At 29.5% G+C, this 19,415-nt stretch overlaps 1 protein-coding gene and 1 long non-coding RNA gene across 2 annotated transcripts; one reads left to right on the forward strand and one right to left on the reverse strand.

Annotated features, from left to right (window-relative positions):
* Positions 1 to 9,150: 9,150 nt before the first annotated feature.
* Positions 9,151 to 10,782, forward strand: LOC113370579 (TP53-regulated inhibitor of apoptosis 1-like). The gene is made up of 3 exons (XM_026611268.1): positions 9,151 to 9,354; positions 9,428 to 9,556; positions 10,653 to 10,782. Exons 1-3 carry the CDS (start codon positions 9,208 to 9,210, stop codon positions 10,698 to 10,700), a joined length of 324 nt encoding a protein of 107 aa, XP_026467053.1. The 5' UTR covers positions 9,151 to 9,207; the 3' UTR covers positions 10,701 to 10,782.
* Positions 10,783 to 14,855: 4,073 nt separating this feature from the next.
* LOC113371583 lies at positions 14,856 to 15,440 on the reverse strand. Its single transcript, XR_003366637.1, has 3 exons — positions 15,273 to 15,440; positions 15,039 to 15,160; positions 14,856 to 14,967 (listed from the first exon to the last, which is right to left on the reverse strand). It is a non-coding gene; the product is annotated as an uncharacterized LOC113371583 (long non-coding RNA).
* Between the last annotated feature and the right edge of the window lie 3,975 nt (positions 15,441 to 19,415).

Raw genomic sequence — 19,415 nt, forward strand, 5'->3', positions numbered from 1 at the left:
CCGCAAAACCGTAAAGAGAACAACGAATATAATTTTTGGTACCTACAAATCGAGGAATGGAAAGATTAATTAATTCTGGAAGTCGATTATAAATACTAAGCCATGTTGCAACTAATGAGGAAGGTAATGGCTCATCCCAATCCAATTTTAATAACCATAGTTCTTTCATGATCATTTTGAATCTGATGGTAACAGGCGTAATGAAACCTAAAGGATCCCAAATACGAGCAATGGTGGATAATATATGGCGTTTTGTCCAATTTTGATGGAGAAGGTTGATATTAAATTTAAAACAATCTTGAATTGGATCCCATCTCAATCCCAATACTTTAACGGAAGTATCATTTAGGGAAGGAAATTCAGCATTCTTTGCTGATGCATCAAATACAATTCGTAACGGTGTGGAGGAGCTGTTTTTAATCACGGCGAAATGTGGAATATAATACCCTTCATTGGCTGCAGAATCATTTACATGGCCTAAAAATGACATGTGTTTTTGTTGTAAATAATGAAATAATGAATTACTTCTGAATATTGTTTATGGAATTCATAAGATTTCCGAAATTTTTGTTATAAAATACTATAATGTTTATGCGCGAGTTCATATGATTTCTGAAAATTTACATTAACATTGTCACGGAATGGTAATGCGACCACGTAACGTCCATCGAAATTCCGTATTGAGGTGGACGTAAAGAACTGTTTTCCGAAACAATCATGTCAGGTACATCTTCTAACTCAAAAAATGTTTTCATTTGTTTAGATAAGGAATCATGTTCAATCGTGCACAGATTTGTCGAACTTGAATCAGGCGATGCAACGTTTGGAAGAGATCCCATTATTGCATAACCCAATTTTGTATCCAATGCGATAAGTGAATCGACGGTTTTTATGTGATTTGACATAATAATAGCATTAAATACATCACAACCCAAGATTCCATTAACAGTTTGAGGAATGAAAAATTTATTACCAGCCAGTTGTAAAGATAAAAATTTATTAATGGAATCGAAGGGAATTTTAATGGTCGGTTGTGATTTGACAATTTCATGAATTACATAGGCACATACAGACATTTGAAAGGAACAATCATTCGACATAATAATAAAATTTGTCATGCCCGTAATTTTTTGTGAAGAGTTACCTATAGAAATGACTTGAGTCTCGATCGGTGTTATCTCTAGTTGAGCGGATTTACAGAATGACTCAGTCACATAGTTGCGATCGCTTGCGGTATCAATAATGACACGTAACGGACTAGTTTTAATACCTGTTGCCAAAACATAAACAGTTGCGGTCGGCATAAGATTTATATAATGTGATAAATCTGATCCATTTACAACGCATAAAGTATTACTTGGATTGGAATCGGAAATATTTTGCTTCGAATTTTTGGAATGAATATTTGTTGGAAATTGTTTTGTATTGTCAACACAATTATTTGAATGTAATAAAGTATGATGTTTTGTATTACAATACAGACATGTTTTCTTAGAATGACACGGACTGTTACGTTTATGACCCAGGCAATTCGAACAAAGATTCAATCTTTTAATTGCCGACCATCTGTCATTGATATTTAATTCTAGAAATTGCGAGCATTTAAAAATATTATGACTTTCGTTGCATAAGTAACATTGAAGCAATTTGACACCGCTGGTTACCAAAGCATGAGAAATGTTGGGTTTCGTAATCTTCTCGCGCAAATCATAAATATATATAACTTTGACCTTTTTGCACTTTATTTATGAATTGTAATAATTCTTTATAGGAAGGATATTCGCCCTGAAAATTATTTTCAAATTTTTCCTGTGAATTGGTATCTAATTTGGATAGAGCGATCGATGTTAGTAAAAAATCATACAGGTCTGGAATATTTAATTGATTTAATGCTTGTACAGCAGTGTCAAATTTCTGCACTGGTTCCAAAAACCAACCTTCTACATTGGGAGAGGGAAACTAACCTGGGAATTGACAGTTTTGACCGAAAAACGTGGCAACGAAATATGGCCCGAGAGAGCGATCTATATACTCTTCTTTTATCTATGGCAAAATCCTCGTTCAAAAACCGTGTTTCGTGTTATCGACATCTAGGTGAGAAATTGGCGCTAGTGCGCCGATACCAAGTGACAAGTTGTTAATTCTCATTTAATAGGGAACGGGCAAGCTCTCCTCTAGCGGATTTTAAGTGCAACTTGGAGCCCAACAAATATGGCGGATGACACATTTATGTGTTGAATTTGCTGTCAACTAATATTTGTTTTGATGTTAAACGTGCATTTTTAGGTTAGACGTTTCATATTTCTTACATATTTTCATCATTTATTTTTTATGATTTTACAATAACAGAGGTAAGAATAATGAAATTCAAAATATAAACTTTGTTTGCTACTACCAATATGCATACTATTTACAGTCAGGAAGGATATTCAATCAGAAAAATATGAAGAAAGTTCAAAGTTTGAAGAGGCTTTAGTAAATTAAATCAATATTTGCTTAAATGATCATATTTAAATGCATAAAAGTATTATTAAAAATCCATTTGTGAGTTTGATTCTTAGAAAACACAAATTATGAAAGTTAGAAATTAGTTATATTGCTTAAGGTTTTACTTTTCAGATTCATTCGTTGGTAGTTTCCAGGGTATTTGAAAGTAGGTTCTTATTTATTGCACTCCAGATGGCTTTATTTCATTTGTTAATAATGTGGGCTTAGGCAGAATCACTCCTACCCAAATTAATGTACTCTCGGGCGTAATAAAAAGAAAGTAAAATCTGGAGGTGCTGTATTAACTGACAAAGGTAAATTCATGAGTAAAAAAGACAAAGTTTTTAATTGTACTTTATAGTCAGGATTTTCATCAATATGGACTGAGTTAGACAAATTAATAAATATAGCAGTACTTGTGCATACGCTATTTGTTTAAAATTAAATTTAAAATGGATTACTTTCACCTGGAGATATTAATTAAACTCACTTTGAAGCTAGTGTGCGTATACATGTAGAATGAGTCATACAGAGAATGCAAATTTTAAAACTTCTATGTAATATACCAAAGGACTATCAATTTTCTGGTGAAAATATTGTTTTTTTATGTCCTATTTTGGTGAAACTTCAAACTTTCATTATTGTATAAGATGGGGATGGTAAATGAAAGAAATGTTAGTTTATATTAGATTAAATATATATGTATCATGACTGTTAGCTTGTATAATAATATTAACTGTACATAAATGTTATATGTAATACATAAATTGAAAGCTTTTGGAAATCAATGATGAATACTTCTTATATGTACCTAAATTAATCTGAAAGAAAAAACATTGAGAGCATATAATTTAAAGTATAAAATTTTAACAGGTATGTAATATTAAATTCACACAAATAATTACCAATCTATGGAGGAGACCCGCTCTTCTATCAATATTAGCAAATACTGCTCATCGGTATAAAATTTTGGAGAAATTCTTCAACCTTGCACATACTGATACAATAGCTTCCTAAAATTTTTAAAAGTAATATCTTTTTATTCAATAAAACAAAACACACCTGCAGGTAACAAAACAATTAAATCAAATCAAATTGCAGTGTAGAAATCCTGTAAGTCCTGACATCCTATCAAATACGAGATTCATTCTGCAACAAAGTGCTAATAGAAAGATCTAAACTTTATTAAGCTGATAACACAACATGCAAATCATAAAATATCTTATGGCCTTCTCTGAAAATTTCATCATACCATTAAGCAACACATATGTTTGTTTTAATATGGTGGCCAATAGCAAATACATTTTAATTATGAGTACAAACCTCAATGAATCTATCCAACGAAGCAATTTATTTCTTCTAACGTTAATTATAACAAAATTCACCTTCTTATTCATGCGCTTTCTTCACTTAATATACGCACATGATTGGTGACACTGATATGCCGCATTATTATTAGAAATAAATAAAAACTGCGGTTATAAGAAGCAATAACCATCTTTAACAAGCACGTAAGTTTGAATAAAACCTGTCAAAATACGAATTAAAACCTGTCAAACGCCATCTTGTTTGGGCACCTGGTTTGCACTTTTTCGCCACCCCGAGAAGTCCGTTTCCCGTTGCCCGTTCCCTATTCTCTAGCATTAAGCGGCCATTTTGATCGGGGTTGTTATTGTTTTGTGACTGTTCTGTTAAAGGGTATTGTGTATAATTGTTTATAAAGTTTTAATTGTTGTTTAAACAAAAAGTATGACTCTTAAATGCAGAAGAAGTGTAGTGTACATAATAGAAAGTATAGAATTTATGTAATACATAATGTAGTGTACTGTGTATTACGCTTGATAAATCAGAAGGTGCGGTTGATTCATAGATAAATAAGCATAAATAGATCGCTATCTCGGGCCATTTGGCGTTACACTCATTTTAATTTACGAATAGATCACTACATGGCAGCACATGTTCATACAGTATGTAAATTAACCCCTGGTATTACTTCTACATTTGTACATAAAATCAATACAGCCCAAAAATCTGAAAAAAAATATTTGAAATAAGAACAAAACATACGAAATACAAAATATATTTTCAAAATATTTTTTAAGAATTATAAACTAACCAGAAATAACTGACTACTATTAATTAAAGTATATTACAGACATATTTTTAAAGTACTTATTCAATTAATATTCTAGAAATAACTTATTCATATTAATTACTTAATGACTAATAATAATATATTAAAAACTTAAAAACTAAGAAGTAAAAAGTGCAGGAGTATTGATGATGTAATGACAAATTTAGAAGGAATGACAAGTAATGCAATATTTTAAAAGGATAAAAAGAACAGCACATTTTTAAAAAAGAATGAATACTTTCCAAACAAAATAATCCTAAAAACAAAACATATATATATTAATATCCAAATTGAGATAAAACTAAATTCCTAGGACTAAAATTCATTTACGAGACATTCTTGTTTATTATCTCTCCATTTAATAGTTATTTTGCTATCTGATCAATCATTAATAAAGTTATATTTGACGAAATCTTTGAATAGTTTCTGTATAAGGGTTTTTTTAAACGTAAGTAACCAAAACCCTGAACTACTTTTAATTTATACCAATTGTAGCTCAAATCTATCTATCGTTTTAATCCAGTTTTTATTGCAAGGAGGTTTAGTTACTATAACTAAACCCTTACGCTTTATAAACAGTCTGGTCTTTGAGTATGCTCTCTTAATTGAGACATTATCAAAATTCTTGCCCTTACATTTTAAGTTTCCGGAATGTTTGAAAACTTCTCAGAACATTGTATACTCTGTTGGAATTTATCCTTTAAATTATTGCATTGCATTTTAATCCCGAAACAAAATTTGATGTATCATACACCTTCTGGGTGTTAAGGCACTCCTACGCCTTATCATTGCATTCTGCAGCAATTTGCAGCTACCATCAAGGATTCCTATTGAATATATTGTTATATCATATTAATTGAAGATATTGTAATTATCATATTAAATATTTTTGCTGCAATTAGTATGAAAAAATACCTTTTCGGAAAACTGGTATCAGAATAGGTGACTTTTAACCTGCACTTCACAATCTTAGAGGTGCTGCAAAAATCTTTTTCAAGGTGTTTAGGCTTCCATCTCCTAAGAACATAAGATTCATTTATTAATATTTTTTTGCAAATGTTATTGAAGTATTTAGAGTTATAATTACTTGTCCTTGTCCTTGGAGTTGCAGATTGTTCTTCTGGTTCTGTATCAGAGCATTCTCCAGTGACTTGAAAACTATTTTGTTATTGCCGTAAAGGAGACACTTCTATTTGGTATCGATTTCAAATTATCGTTGATTTGTGCCACAAACCAAAGAGTTAGGTCATCCATTAAAAGATTATTCGCCCTCTGCATCCAAATTGAAAGCATCTTTTTACACACAAATATTTACACACAAATATATATATATATATATATATATATATATATATATACATTTTAATAGTATTGTGATGATACATATTCATTATATGCATAATACATCATTATATACATACCTGATAATTAGATGCCGGAAAGACATGCATTTTTTTATTATATTTGGGGTTATAACAATTTGGCACATAACACTTTATCATTTTAACTTAATAATAAATGAAAAAAGTAATTATATATAAACAATCACAGAAAATCTCAACTACAATACGCGATGACAACTTAACAACTTATAGAAAATGGCCGATCAAATCAATGTAGATCAACAAGCCAGCTGCTAGATCAATGAAATTGGAAATCGTAGCGCCATCCTTCGAACTATTCAAATACCAATCCATTTCAAAACACGGTAATCTACATTTGTTCGGAGATTACCGGCTATGGGTTGATTCATTAAAAGCATTATTATTATCTAATGCTTCAGTCAATGCCTTATGCTAGTCTAGCTTCTATGAAGATATTCCAACTTCGTCTAATGTGAATACTCAAGACTGTATTTTAATTCATTTTATTGTCATTAGATATTGTATTTCTGAATCATGTATTATAATTTTTAATGACATATGACTGTATTTTACTAACGTAATAACAAGTTAGAGTCCAATAAAAATTGTTATGATCATGGCCGGTAATCTCCGAACAAATGAAGATTGTTTTGAAATGGATTGGTATTTGAATAGTTCGAAGGATGGCGCTACGATTTCCAATTTCATTGAAATAGCAGCTGGCTTGATCTACATTGATTTGATCGGCCATTTTCTATAAGTTGTCAAGTTGTCATCGCGTATTGTAGTTGAGATTTTCTGTGATTGTTTATATATAATTATGTTTTGGTGAATACTTTTTTCATTTATTATTAAGTTAAAATGATAGTGTTATGTGCCAAATTGTTATAACCCCAAATATAATAAAAAAATGCATGTCTTTCCGGCATCTAATTATCAGGTGTGTATATAATGATGTATTATGCATATAATGAATATGTATCATCACAATATATATAATGAATCAGGTGTATATATAATGAATATGTATCAGAATATATATATATATATATATATATATATATATATATATGTGTAAATATATATATATATATATATATATATATATATTTGTGTGTAAAAATTTGTGTGTAAAAAGATGCTTTCAATTTGGATGCAGAGGACGAATAATCTTTTAATGGATGACCTAACTCTTCGGTTTGTGGCACAAATCAACAATAATTTGAAATCGAAACCAAATAGAAGTGTCTCCTTTACGGCAATAACAAAATAGTTTTCAAGTCACTGGAGAATGCTCTGATACAGAACCAGAAGAAAAATCTGCAACTCCAAGGACAAAGCCAAGTAATTATAACTCTAAATACTTCAATAACATTTGCAAAAAAATATTAATAAATGAATCTTATGTTCTTAGGACATGGAAGCCTAAACACCTTGAAAAAGATTTTTGCAGCACCTCTAAGATTGTGAAGTGCAGGTTAAAAGTCACCTATTCTGACACCAGTTTTCCGAAAAGGTATTTTTTCATACTAATTGCAGCAAAAATATTTAATATGATAATTACAATATCTTCAATTAATATGATATAACAATATATTTAATAGAAGTCCTTGATGGTAGCTGCAAATTGCTGCAGAATGCAATGATAAGGCGTAGGAGTGCCTTAACACCCAGAAGGTGTATGATACATCAAATTTTGTTTCGGGATTAAAATGCAATGCAATAATTTAAAGGATAAATTCCAACAGAGTATACAATGTTCTGAGAAGTTTTCAAACATTCCGGAAACTTAAAATGTAAGGGCAAGAATTTTGATAATGTCTCAATTAAGAGAGCATACTCAAAGACCAGACAGTTTATAAAGCGCAAGGGTTTAGTTATAGTTTTAACTAAACCTCCTTGCAATAAAAACTGGATTAAAACGATAGATAGATTTGAGCTACAATTATTATAAATTAAAAGTAGTTCAGGGTTTTGGTTACTTACGTTTAAAAACACTTATACAGAAACTATTCAAAGATTTCGTCAAATATAACTTTATTAATGATTGATTAGATAGCAAAATAACTATTAAATGGAGAGATAATAAACAAGAATGTCTCGTAAATGAATTTTAATCCTAGGAATTTAGTTTTATCTCAATTTGGATATCAATATATATATGTTTTGTTTTTAGGATTATTTTGTTTGGAAAGTATTCATTCTTTTTTAAAAATGTGCTGTTCTTTTTATCCTTTTAAATTGTTGCATTACTTGTCATTCCTTCTAAATTTGTCATTACATCATCAATACTCCTGCGCTTTTTACTTCTTAGTTTTTAAGTTTTTAATATATTATTATCAGTCATTAAGTAATTAATATGAATAAGTTATTTCTAGAATATTAATAGAATAAATACTTTAAAAATATGTCTGTAATATACTTTAATTAATTAATAGTAGTCAGTTATTTCTGTTTAGTTTATAATTCTTCAAAAATATGTCTGTGATATATTTGAAAATATATTTTGTATTTCATATGTTTTGTTCCTATTTCAAGTAATAATTTTTTTCTTATTTTTGGGCTGTTTTGATTTTATGTACAAATGTAGAAGTAATACCAGGGGTTAATTTACATACTGTATGTACATGTGCTGCCATGGAGTGATCTATTCGTAAATTAAAATGAGTGTAACGTCAAATGGCCCGAGATAGCGATCTATTTATGCTTATTTATCTATGGTTATGATAATGTGTGATTTATATTTAAACCTGTACATAGTCATATTTGTTTTTCTTCTTTTATTGATTTGATTTGACCCTAGCATATATCATAATATATACTATTGATTGAAATGTTTTTGTTATTACTTAATATGATTTTATTATTATTATTATATTTTTACAAATTTTAAAACAATTGTAATGCAAAGTTCAAATTCTAATAAACTATTTTTAAGGCTATATAATATATAATATATTTTTTTTATTTATAGTACATTATTTTTGAAGTACAAATATTTTTATTTCAAACTTTGGCGCTTTAATTTGAATTGCAGATGATATGCGATTGGAGCGCCATAGCACTGTAGCGCCCGTAGCAATAATTATTTTTTTTGAACCAAAATATTGCGAGAATGAAACATCTATACATCTATATTATTATATTGTCTAGGCGTAAGTCAATAACGTAAGAAGTGAGTCTCGCGTATTAACATCTTTGTTTTCACGTGTAATTTTAATAATGAATAGCATCGGATCAAATTGCAACGAATTAAAAAAACAATATGACACTTGCTTTAATAACTGGTTTGCCGAAAATTTTCTCAGAGGAAACACTGAAGATACAGCATGTGCAGCAGTTTTTAAATTGTACCAAGCGTGCGTTAAGGTAGACAAAAATATTTATGTATTTCTGTGAAATTACTTTACTTATATGCTTGAAATTTATGTATTATTTCCAGAAAGCTATGAAGGATCAAAATATTGAATTCAAAGAAATCACTGAAATTGATTATTTAACTCATGAATACTCTAAAGAGGATTCTGATAACACTAATATGAATTCAAATACTAAAAGTTCTAAGTTTACTGTAAGTTGACTAGCTTTCATAATACATCACTGTACTAAGTAAATTATGTAGAATATTTCTTTAAATAAATTCTATTTTGTTTTGTAATATAATATTATATATTTTGAAATTAAGTCAATTTCATAGACAAAAGAAATATTAGATTTTTAAAATTTGATGTTTTTTAGATTAGTGTCATAATAATACATTCGTAATATAAAATAAAATAAAACATTGGTGTAATCATACAGTGACATTGTGAATTTTTATACATAGGTATATTGAACTGTAATAACATTTCGAATAATTACTTTTGTTTAATAATTACAATACACGTTGCTAGTTATTTGTAGGTTATCTGGTCATCATTAGTGCTTACTGTTGGATTTCATAAATATGTTTCTATAGAAGAAATTAGTATATTAAAGTTAGAGAAGTAGTCAGGCATAGAGTTAGTCAGACTTAGTATTAAATAAAATGCAGTCTTTGCTGATATGATGATCAAAAGGTTATCAATAAATATTAATTGTAATAATAGTGAATAATAAAAGTATCATCCCAAGCAAGAAGTGTTTCCGAATTACTATCAAATCGCTGATGAAGTGTTTCAACCTCCGGAGAGTCCACATCAGAATTATTACACTTCAACAACTACTGAACTATTCCGCTCTGGTCCAGCCTACCAAGTACAGTTCCTGGTCGTATTGGTTATCCAGAACATGCATCCAAAGACACTACCAACCAGCCCATGACAATTCTATTTATTTATATATAAATATATATTAGGGCAGGTCGATTTGTATGGGTAAAAAAAGTCACATAGGCACATATGATTTTCGTATACTAGGGATCAGAATAAGATTCTTTGTCGAAGAAATCATATCTCTAAAATGAATTCTGATGTCCCGTGTATTCACCCAAAGATTGGGTCAAATTTTAAAAATGCCCATGGTTCACCCCCTGGGACCTCCCTTTAGAGGTCCAGCATAAAAAAGTTGCATCATTTTGGGTACTTCAGCATGACAAATCTGCGATTTAATTTTATTATAACATTTATTTAAGATATGTAAATAAAACTATGTAAAACTCATAAACTATTGTTTGATGTCTTTTTTAGTTTCAAGTCTGGAAAATTTTGCATGGCTTTCTAATATCGTCGCCATAACAGCTTCTAGCTAGCATAGAAGCGCAGAAACAAAATGCATTGGAAAAATTGAAACAAAGAAGAAATTTAATAATTTTAATCGGCTCTAGTGATAATGATTTCTGGATTATTTTTCAAAAAAAAGTTTACATTGTTTCAGATCTTTTAAGATATAGTTATAGTCAAGGTTTGTGTATGAGGATTTTGTAAATGAAATGAGTTTTTTGCAAAAGATCTGAACCAATGTAAACTAAGAAAATGTTAAATCTAAGAAAAGAAAATGGATTTTTTAATTAACAAAATAGTTGAAAAAATAATAATGTACAGGAATATGGTAATATGATCAAAATGAAAATCATAAAAATAAATGAGTGGATTATAAATAACAGTATATTAAAAATGATAAATTTTTTTTGAAAGTTATGGAAAATTTTAAGAAAAGGTTAATGACAAAATTGAATTAATTACCTGTATGTTTGAATATACGTTAGCACCTTTTCACTAAAAAAGATTTTAACAAAAATTTAATTTATGAGTTATTTTTCAGCCGAATAGGTAAATTTTGTAAATCAAAATTACTATAAGTTCTGTCTTTTTTAAAATTATTATTTGAAAACCAAACAATATTATTCTCTCGATGTTATGAGATCGGCTGTTTGTAATAAACTGATTCTGAGTCACACACACTCGTGTGACCACTTGAGAACTGTAAGGATGTGTGTGTGTGTTTTTATATGTTTGGAAGTGATATTTAAATTTTTTACACTTTTTGACAAACAATTAATATCGACTTCCATTTAAGATCAATAATTTAAGTATTCACTTCCGAACATATAAAAACACACACACACACATCCTTACAGTTCTCAAGTGGTCACACGAGTGTGTGTGAAATTGTGAAAATCGGTTCGTGCGTTCTTGAGTTATATCGTCAGGAAGGAAAATCCGACTTATTTATATATATATATATATATATATATATATATTTATATATTGTATGATTCTGAATTTGATGTTGACATATGTATAAACAAAGTCTAATAATCGGGCATAACATCAATAAAAAACATGAATTTCTTTCAAAAAATTGTTTAAAATCCATACGTTTCGGCTATAATCCTAGCCTTCATTCAGTGGAAAAATCAGTTAAATCTTCCAATTTAACACTAAGATTAACTAATTTTTCCACTGAATGAAGGCTAGGATTATAGCCAAAATGCATGTATTAAAATAAATTTTTGAAAGAAATTCATGTTTTTTATTGATGTTATGCCTGATTATTAGACTTTGTTAATATATATATATATACACCTAAGTCTGTTTTTACACGGTCTTTTTGTACACGGTTTTGATATAACACGGTTTGAAAATTGAATATTTTTAATTTTTTTACACGAATTTATTCCATTTAGCACGATTTGAAATTTTATGTACCTAAATTTTTTTTGTCAAATTAAATTTTTGCGAAGTATGTTCATATCACAAAAAAGTATTTATGAAAGAAAAAAGTCTGAAACCATCGATAGTATCGATAGTTTGCGAACACTAGCTTAAAGATTTAAGTGAATTCCCCTTTAGCGCGTACAAACAATTTTTACTGGTCAAAGCAAATGTGAATAGCACTAATTTAATTCTTGTTCTTAAAAATTCTTGTTTTTCACCAATTTTAATAGGTTTTGGAGATCAGGAACAAATCACCCATTTTTGTATAAGATCAATGTCTTTTTTTACACGTTTTTTTTTTACACGGATTCTTCTGGAACCAATCTCCATGTAAAAACAGACTTGGGTGTGTATATATATATATATATATATATATATATATATATATATATATCAAAGGTAATATGTTACACTCCAGCACGTGCATTCATAACCAAAACGACTGGGCACCAAATGTACTCAAAGAGGTACGTGAGTTTGAAACACATGTTGTTTTAAACAACACACATTCACACTTGAGAACGAACGAATCATTTCGATTGAGATTGCATCTAGGGCATTACACAGGGGACTCTATTTTAGAGCAGCTTAAAATTGGCATGGTATATCAGATGGCATTGGACTATATGCATCTCGTGTGTTTAGGTGTCACCAAAAGATTAAGTCTGTGGGTGAAAGGTTCGAGAGATGTCAAATTAGATATTTGTTATCTTGCCACTGAAAGAGTAAGTGAATTTTTGGTAAGTTGTAAAAAATGTGTAACACCTGAGTTTTCTAGAGGATACTAAGACCTATTAAAGATGTTAACCATTGGAAGGCCACCGAGTTCAGGTTGTTTCTGCTATATTTTGGACCTAGTTTTACGACCTGTACGGGAAAAGGATAAGTATATCCATTTCATACAACTTAGTTAGATCCAGAGATATGCTTCGAGAAAAACGATACAGCAAAGAAGTATCTCACTAATTTTGTAAATGAATATTCAAGGCTATATGGAGCTGGCCGGATGACTTTCAACACTCACAATTTGATACATCTTCCTGCTGATGTGATGAATTTCAATTGTAGCTTAGATGAGTTCAGCTGCTTTTCTTATGAAAACTATTTCAAGAAGATACAAGGTAAGCTACAGAACTCGCCAAAACCTCTCCACCAGCTGGTCAACAGAATGCTTGAAGCAATGTTTGCTAATGAACAGAGATATCCAAATATGCAGTATGAAAGAAATGGACAGATAAAAATAAAATATAAAGATTTTATTATTTGTAATAGCGCTCCGGACATTCTTTGTATGAGCACTAGATAATTCTCTATAATTCAGTGTTAAGCATATTCATAATTCAAGCAATCAAATTGTTTGTTTATTAATTAAAAATTACAAGCCATTGTTTGTGAGTACATGTGATTCTACGATTTTTCATATATATCTATATGATTTAAATGACAACAATAGTAATGAAGTTGTAATATCCGCCCAGCAAATTAAAAAAATAGTGCCTTTTTTGCCATATGTTACTAGAAAATATATTGTGTCAATACCAATAGTTCATTCGAATAATTGACATCATATTATTAAGACATTATGATATTAAATTATTGAAGTGTTAAATATTAAAAACAATATTGTATAGAATAATTGTCTAGAAATAAATGTAAAATAATATAATGTAATAAACAGTTTCATTGTTTACAATATTTACAGTTTCAGAAGTTTCATTGTTAATTTTATATATAGTTATAACAAAAAACTTTAATCAAAAATTTAAAATTAATAAATTGGTATATGAAATATTCACAAATGTTTATTTTTAATGTAATTATAGGTATGCCTCATCTTCAGTGTAATTTCAAAACAGTTACTTATATACTACACATTTTTTAATATTTCATAAATTACATTTAATTTAAAAAAAAATAAAAAACACCATCACTTGCAGAGCTTGACACAGAACATGTGAAACATACAGATATATTTTAAACAAATTTTAAGTATCAAGATGAAGAGACAGGATGTATATTATTATAATGTAAACAAATAGAGTGCGCGATCGCATACTAAAATCAACAAATGTAAAAACAGATTAATTTATTAATAATTATGTTCTCTGCACATTTTGTGGCCTAGGTAAGTAATTTAAGCACATAAGTGCACTTATTGTATTTCTAAATTCGACGAGAAGCACTTGTTTGAAGCGTTACTTTTCAGATCATTCGCAGACAGTTTGCAGAATATTTGAAAGCATGTTGATTCGAGCAGGATGTGGTCACATTATAAACTGCACTGCTAGTGAGTAGGTTGACAAAAATATAATGCTGTATTAGCCGATAAAGCTGAATTCATGAGTAAAAAAGGCAAAATTTTTAATTATTCCTCATATCCAGGATTTTTATCAATATGGACTGAGTTAGATAAATTAATATGGCAGTGCTTGTGCATCCGCCAATTGTTTAAAATTAATATGGATTACTTTCACTAGGAGATATTATTGAAGCATACTCTGTAGCTAGTGTTGGTATACATGTAGAACGAGTCATACAGAGAATGAACATTTTTAAAATTCGACATAATATACCAAAGAACCTTCAATTTTTGGGTGAGAATATTGTTTTTGTAAGTCCTATTTTGGTGAACCTACAAACTCACATTATGGATAAGGGGAGGACAGTAAATGAAAGAAATGTTAGTTTATATTAGATTAAATAGTTTATATTAGATTAAATATATATGTATCATGACCCTAGACTTGTATAGTAATAACTGCATATTAATTTTATATGTATATAAAATAGATTGAGAGCTTTTGGAAATCAATGAAAAATACTTCTTGAATGTAACTAAATTAATCTGAAAGAAAAAGCATTTTGAGCATATAATTTTTAACAGGTAGATAATATTAAATTCAAACAAATAGTTACCAATCTGTGGAGGCGGCCCTCTCTATCAATAGTAGTGAATACTGTTCAAAATAAAACAGTTCCAGTATTGGTATAAACTTTAAGAAACTTTTCTTCCTTACATATACTGATACAATATATTCCTAAAATTATAGCTTATATTTGCAATCAATAAAACAAAACATACCTGCAGGTGGCGGAACAATAATTTCCTACTTTGCCAATAACATAAATATTATAATTATGACTACATACCTCACTGAATCCATCCAACGAAGCAATTTATTTCTTCGTTAATTTTTATTCGAAATCATAACAAATTAGTGAATTCACTTTCTTATTCATGCACTTTCTTCACTTCTACACATAATTGGTGACACAGAAAGGCATTATTAAAAATAAATAAAATCTGCGATTATAAGAACGATGGTTAATCTTTAACAAGCACATAAGTTTGAAAAAAAAACTCAAAATACGAAATAAAACCTGTCAAACGCATAGACCTTATATTACATGGACTGCTAATCCCATAGACCCATAGACCTTATACAATTTCATGGACTGCTAGTCCCCATACATTTCTCAAGTAAAAAAGTGTCAAAAGATGTTCTATGGTATGAGGGCATACGAGGGTAATTTCGCGGCCGAGATATGTCAAACTCGATCGCTTAAACGTCAAATGAAAGTCCGTGTGTTCGAAATTGTTGGCAAAATATTATATAATATACAATTTATGTTGAACTAATGAATGTAATGAACATCTTTTGACACTTTTTATACGCTCAACTAGCAGTCCATGTATTGTGTAAGGTCTATGCATAGACAGGGCATAGACCTTATACAATACAAATGAAATTGTATAAGGTCTATGCATAGACCTTATACAATACATGGACTGCTAGTTGAGCGCATAAAAAGTGTCAAAAGATGTTCTATGGTATGAGGGCATACGAGGGTAATTTTGCGGCCGAGATATGTCAAATACGAACACGAGCTTTACCGAGATTAGTCGAATGCACTCGATCGCTTAAATTTTACAGTTACTTGGGTTCACGTGATGTTTGATCGCTCGGGTTTTTAAACTAAAAGAGGATAAAAATATACCTGTTGTAAAATTGTTAAAAGTAAAATGTCTTCTAAAATGTGTTTGGTCTGTGGTAAAGTTCCTGATTGCAGTAAAACCTGTTCTGAATGCTTCGCAAGTATTCCGGGAAATTCGACATTCATCGATATAAAAAATCGAGGATATCTTTCATATCCTTCCGATAAAATGTTTAAATTAAATTTATATATAGAAACCCTAATTCGAAATTCTTTAAATTTAATGTACAAAAGTTCATATGAAAGCACGATTCTCCGAAAGTTGAATGATTTGGGACTTGCACATTTTTTTAGATCAAGCCATTTCCAGCAATTTGTCCAGCACTATCATGACCTTATCAACTTTGACGCAAAAATGTATTTAACAATTAGAATGCACCATGAAGAACATAAAAAAAGCAAAGTTGATAAATATGTACGCCACTTTCACACAAAAATTGTGCTTTTTAAACACCAATAATAAATATATTACATTTAAACAAATATTTCATTGTTGCTTTCTAATTTCCCATAATAGCTCTAGCCAACTGTTCTTATTTTCAGTGAATTTTATAATATGTAAAATATTTTTTAAATTTTTTTTCTTATTTTCCTTAAACACTTTGTATAACTAAAATAAATAAATAAATATATAAATAGTTCATTACATTCATTAGTTTAACATAAATTGTATATTATATAATATTTTCCCAACAATTTCGAACACACGGACTTTCATTTGACGTTCAAGCGATTGAGTTTGACATATCTCGGCCGCAAAATTACCCTCGTTTGCCCTCATACCATAGAACATCTTTTGACACTTTTTTACTTGAGAAATGTATGGGGACTAGCAGTCCATGAAATTGTATAAGGTCTATGGGTCTATGGCTAATCCCCATACATTTCTCAGGTAAAAAAAATGTCAAAAGATGTACTATGGTAAGAGGTGCCGCCGAGAAACGTCAAAATAGATTAAATAAATGAACACGGGCATAGATAAATAAGTATAAATAGATCGCTATCTTGGGCGATTTGACGTTACACCCATTTTAATTTACGCATTGATCACAACATAGCAGCACATGTACATACAGTATGTAAATTAACCCCTGGTATTACTTCTACATTTTTACATATAATCAATACAGCCAAAAAATCTGAAAAAAATTTAATATTTGAAAAAAGAACAAAACATACGAAATACAAAATATATTTTCAAATATAACACAGACATATTTTTGAAGAATTATATAATTAAATAACTGACTACTATTAATTAAAGTATATTACAGACATATTTTTAAAGTGCTACAAATCAAAGAGAAAAACTTATTAATATTAATTACTTAAAACTAATAATAATATATTAAAAACTTAAAAACTAAGAAGTGAAAAGCGCAGGTTTATTGACGATGGAATGACAAATTTAGAGGGAATGACAAGTAATGCAAAAATTTAAAAGGATAAAAGGAACAGCAAATTTTTAAAAAAGAACGAATACTTCCCAAACCAAATAATCCTAAAAACGAAAAATATATATATTCACATCAAAATTGAGATAAAACTAAATTTATAGGAATAAAATTCATTTACGAGACATTCTTTTTTATTATGTCTCCATTTAATAGTTATTTTGCTATCTAATCAATCATTAATAAAGTTGTATTTGACGAAATCTTTCAATAGTTTCTGTGTATGCGTGTTTTTAAACATCACATTTACCCATATTATGATCATGATGAAAACATTAACACTAAAACTTTCATAAAATATAAAAACCTATAAAACCAAGTGTTTTCAATAAACAGAATGAAAATTTATGCATTTGATGCCTTTGCAGACTTTTTGTACAGCTTCATAGCAAGAATTATGTCATTTGCTGTAAATTTTCTTCTTTTCTTTGCAAATGGTATTTAAAATTAAAATTACTTGGCCTTTTCACTGGATTTACACACTGTTGTGGTTTTGTATTAGATTGTTTTGTTTACCCTCTATCAGAATTATCGCCTGATCCCACATCAGGATGTTCTCCCAGTCATGACTCTATGAGAGGAGAACTCTTTCATGATTCCCGTAAAGGAGATTTGTCTAATCTACCCACTTCTATAAAGCTCGAAAAAGCCTAAACAGAAAGCATATTATTATATAAATTATTACAAGAAAGACAGTTACTTGATTTAACTAGTTGGTATTGGTATTTTGCCTTGAGGCAAGTGAACTTCCCGAAATGTATAATCGATTTAATTAATAAAAAATAAATTAACTTATGAGTGATTAAAAGTATTTCGAGTGGATTTATTACGCATGACGAACACGTTAACTCGGAGTATTTTCAAAAATCGGTAATTTTTATAATTGAACCAGTTTCCGTAGGACTTTAATGATTAAGTGTGTTCATTGAGACCAAGTACTCTATAGTTATACCAAGTAAATCGTCCAATTTTGATTTTAGCAAACGTCAAAAAACTACTCATTTTCTCAAACTTTCATGAATTTTTAAAATTGAACTGCTTGTCGTAAAGCCGTAATATTTCAGTGAGTTCTATAAGACCATGATATATATCGCTAAAAAAAGTTCCATAAAAATCGGCTTAAATTTTTTTTCAACAGTTATTTACAAGAAAACGGCTCGGTAGATTTTCACCTAAAACTAATCAGTATCATTCCCAACTAATATCTTTCGAACAGTTTTTGATTTTTGAAAATCGGTTCGGTAGTATGAGCTTAAATGTGGACGAAAGGTTTAACACTTTTTTCCAAATTACAAAGAAACGGCTTGGTAGATCGTCGAACAAAACTGACAAACAATAGTCCTCATCGAAATACATCAAATGGCTTTTAAATTTCTGAAATCGGTTCAGGCGTTTTTGAAAAAACGTCAATCGAAGGTCTAATTTTGACAAATGCAAAAGAAATGATACTAATTTTTGCAAACTTTGATGAATTTTTAAAATTAAACGACTTGTCGTAGGGCCGTAATATTTTAGTATGATCTACAAGACTATGGTATCCACCGTAAAAAAAATAATAAAAAAAATCGTCGAAAATTTTATTTTAACACGTTATTACAAGAAAACGGCCCCCCGGCTGATCTCTACCAAAAACTAATCAGCACGATTCCCAACCAATATCTTTCGAACAGTTTTTGAATTTTCAAAATCGATCTAGAATTGCGGGCTAAAACGCGGACGAAAAATTTTTCACTTTTCTGCTATTTATAAGGAAACGGCTTAGCCGATCGTCGCACAAAAGTGACAAACAATAATCCTCATCAAGATACATCGAATGACTTTTAAATTTTTTAAATCGGTCCAG

Source organism: Ctenocephalides felis, unplaced genomic scaffold (genome assembly GCF_003426905.1).
Source record: "Ctenocephalides felis isolate EL2017-DRISC unplaced genomic scaffold, ASM342690v1 CF-g0.4_SCAFFOLD_01492, whole genome shotgun sequence".
Lineage (NCBI taxonomy): Eukaryota > Metazoa > Arthropoda > Insecta > Siphonaptera > Pulicidae > Ctenocephalides > Ctenocephalides felis.

Bases quoted from the DNA above. Each gene is read 5' to 3' on its own strand.
- LOC113370579 (XM_026611268.1), top strand. From the start codon at position 9,208: ATGAATAGCATCGGATCAAATTGCAACGAATTAAAAAAACAATATGAC. The intron at 9,355-9,427 runs GTAGACAAAAAT...TATTATTTCCAG, and splicing joins TGTACCAAGCGTGCGTTAAG to AAAGCTATGAAGGATCAAAA. The intron at 9,557-10,652 runs GTAAGTTGACTA...TGTCTTTTTTAG, and splicing joins CTAAAAGTTCTAAGTTTACT to TTTCAAGTCTGGAAAATTTT.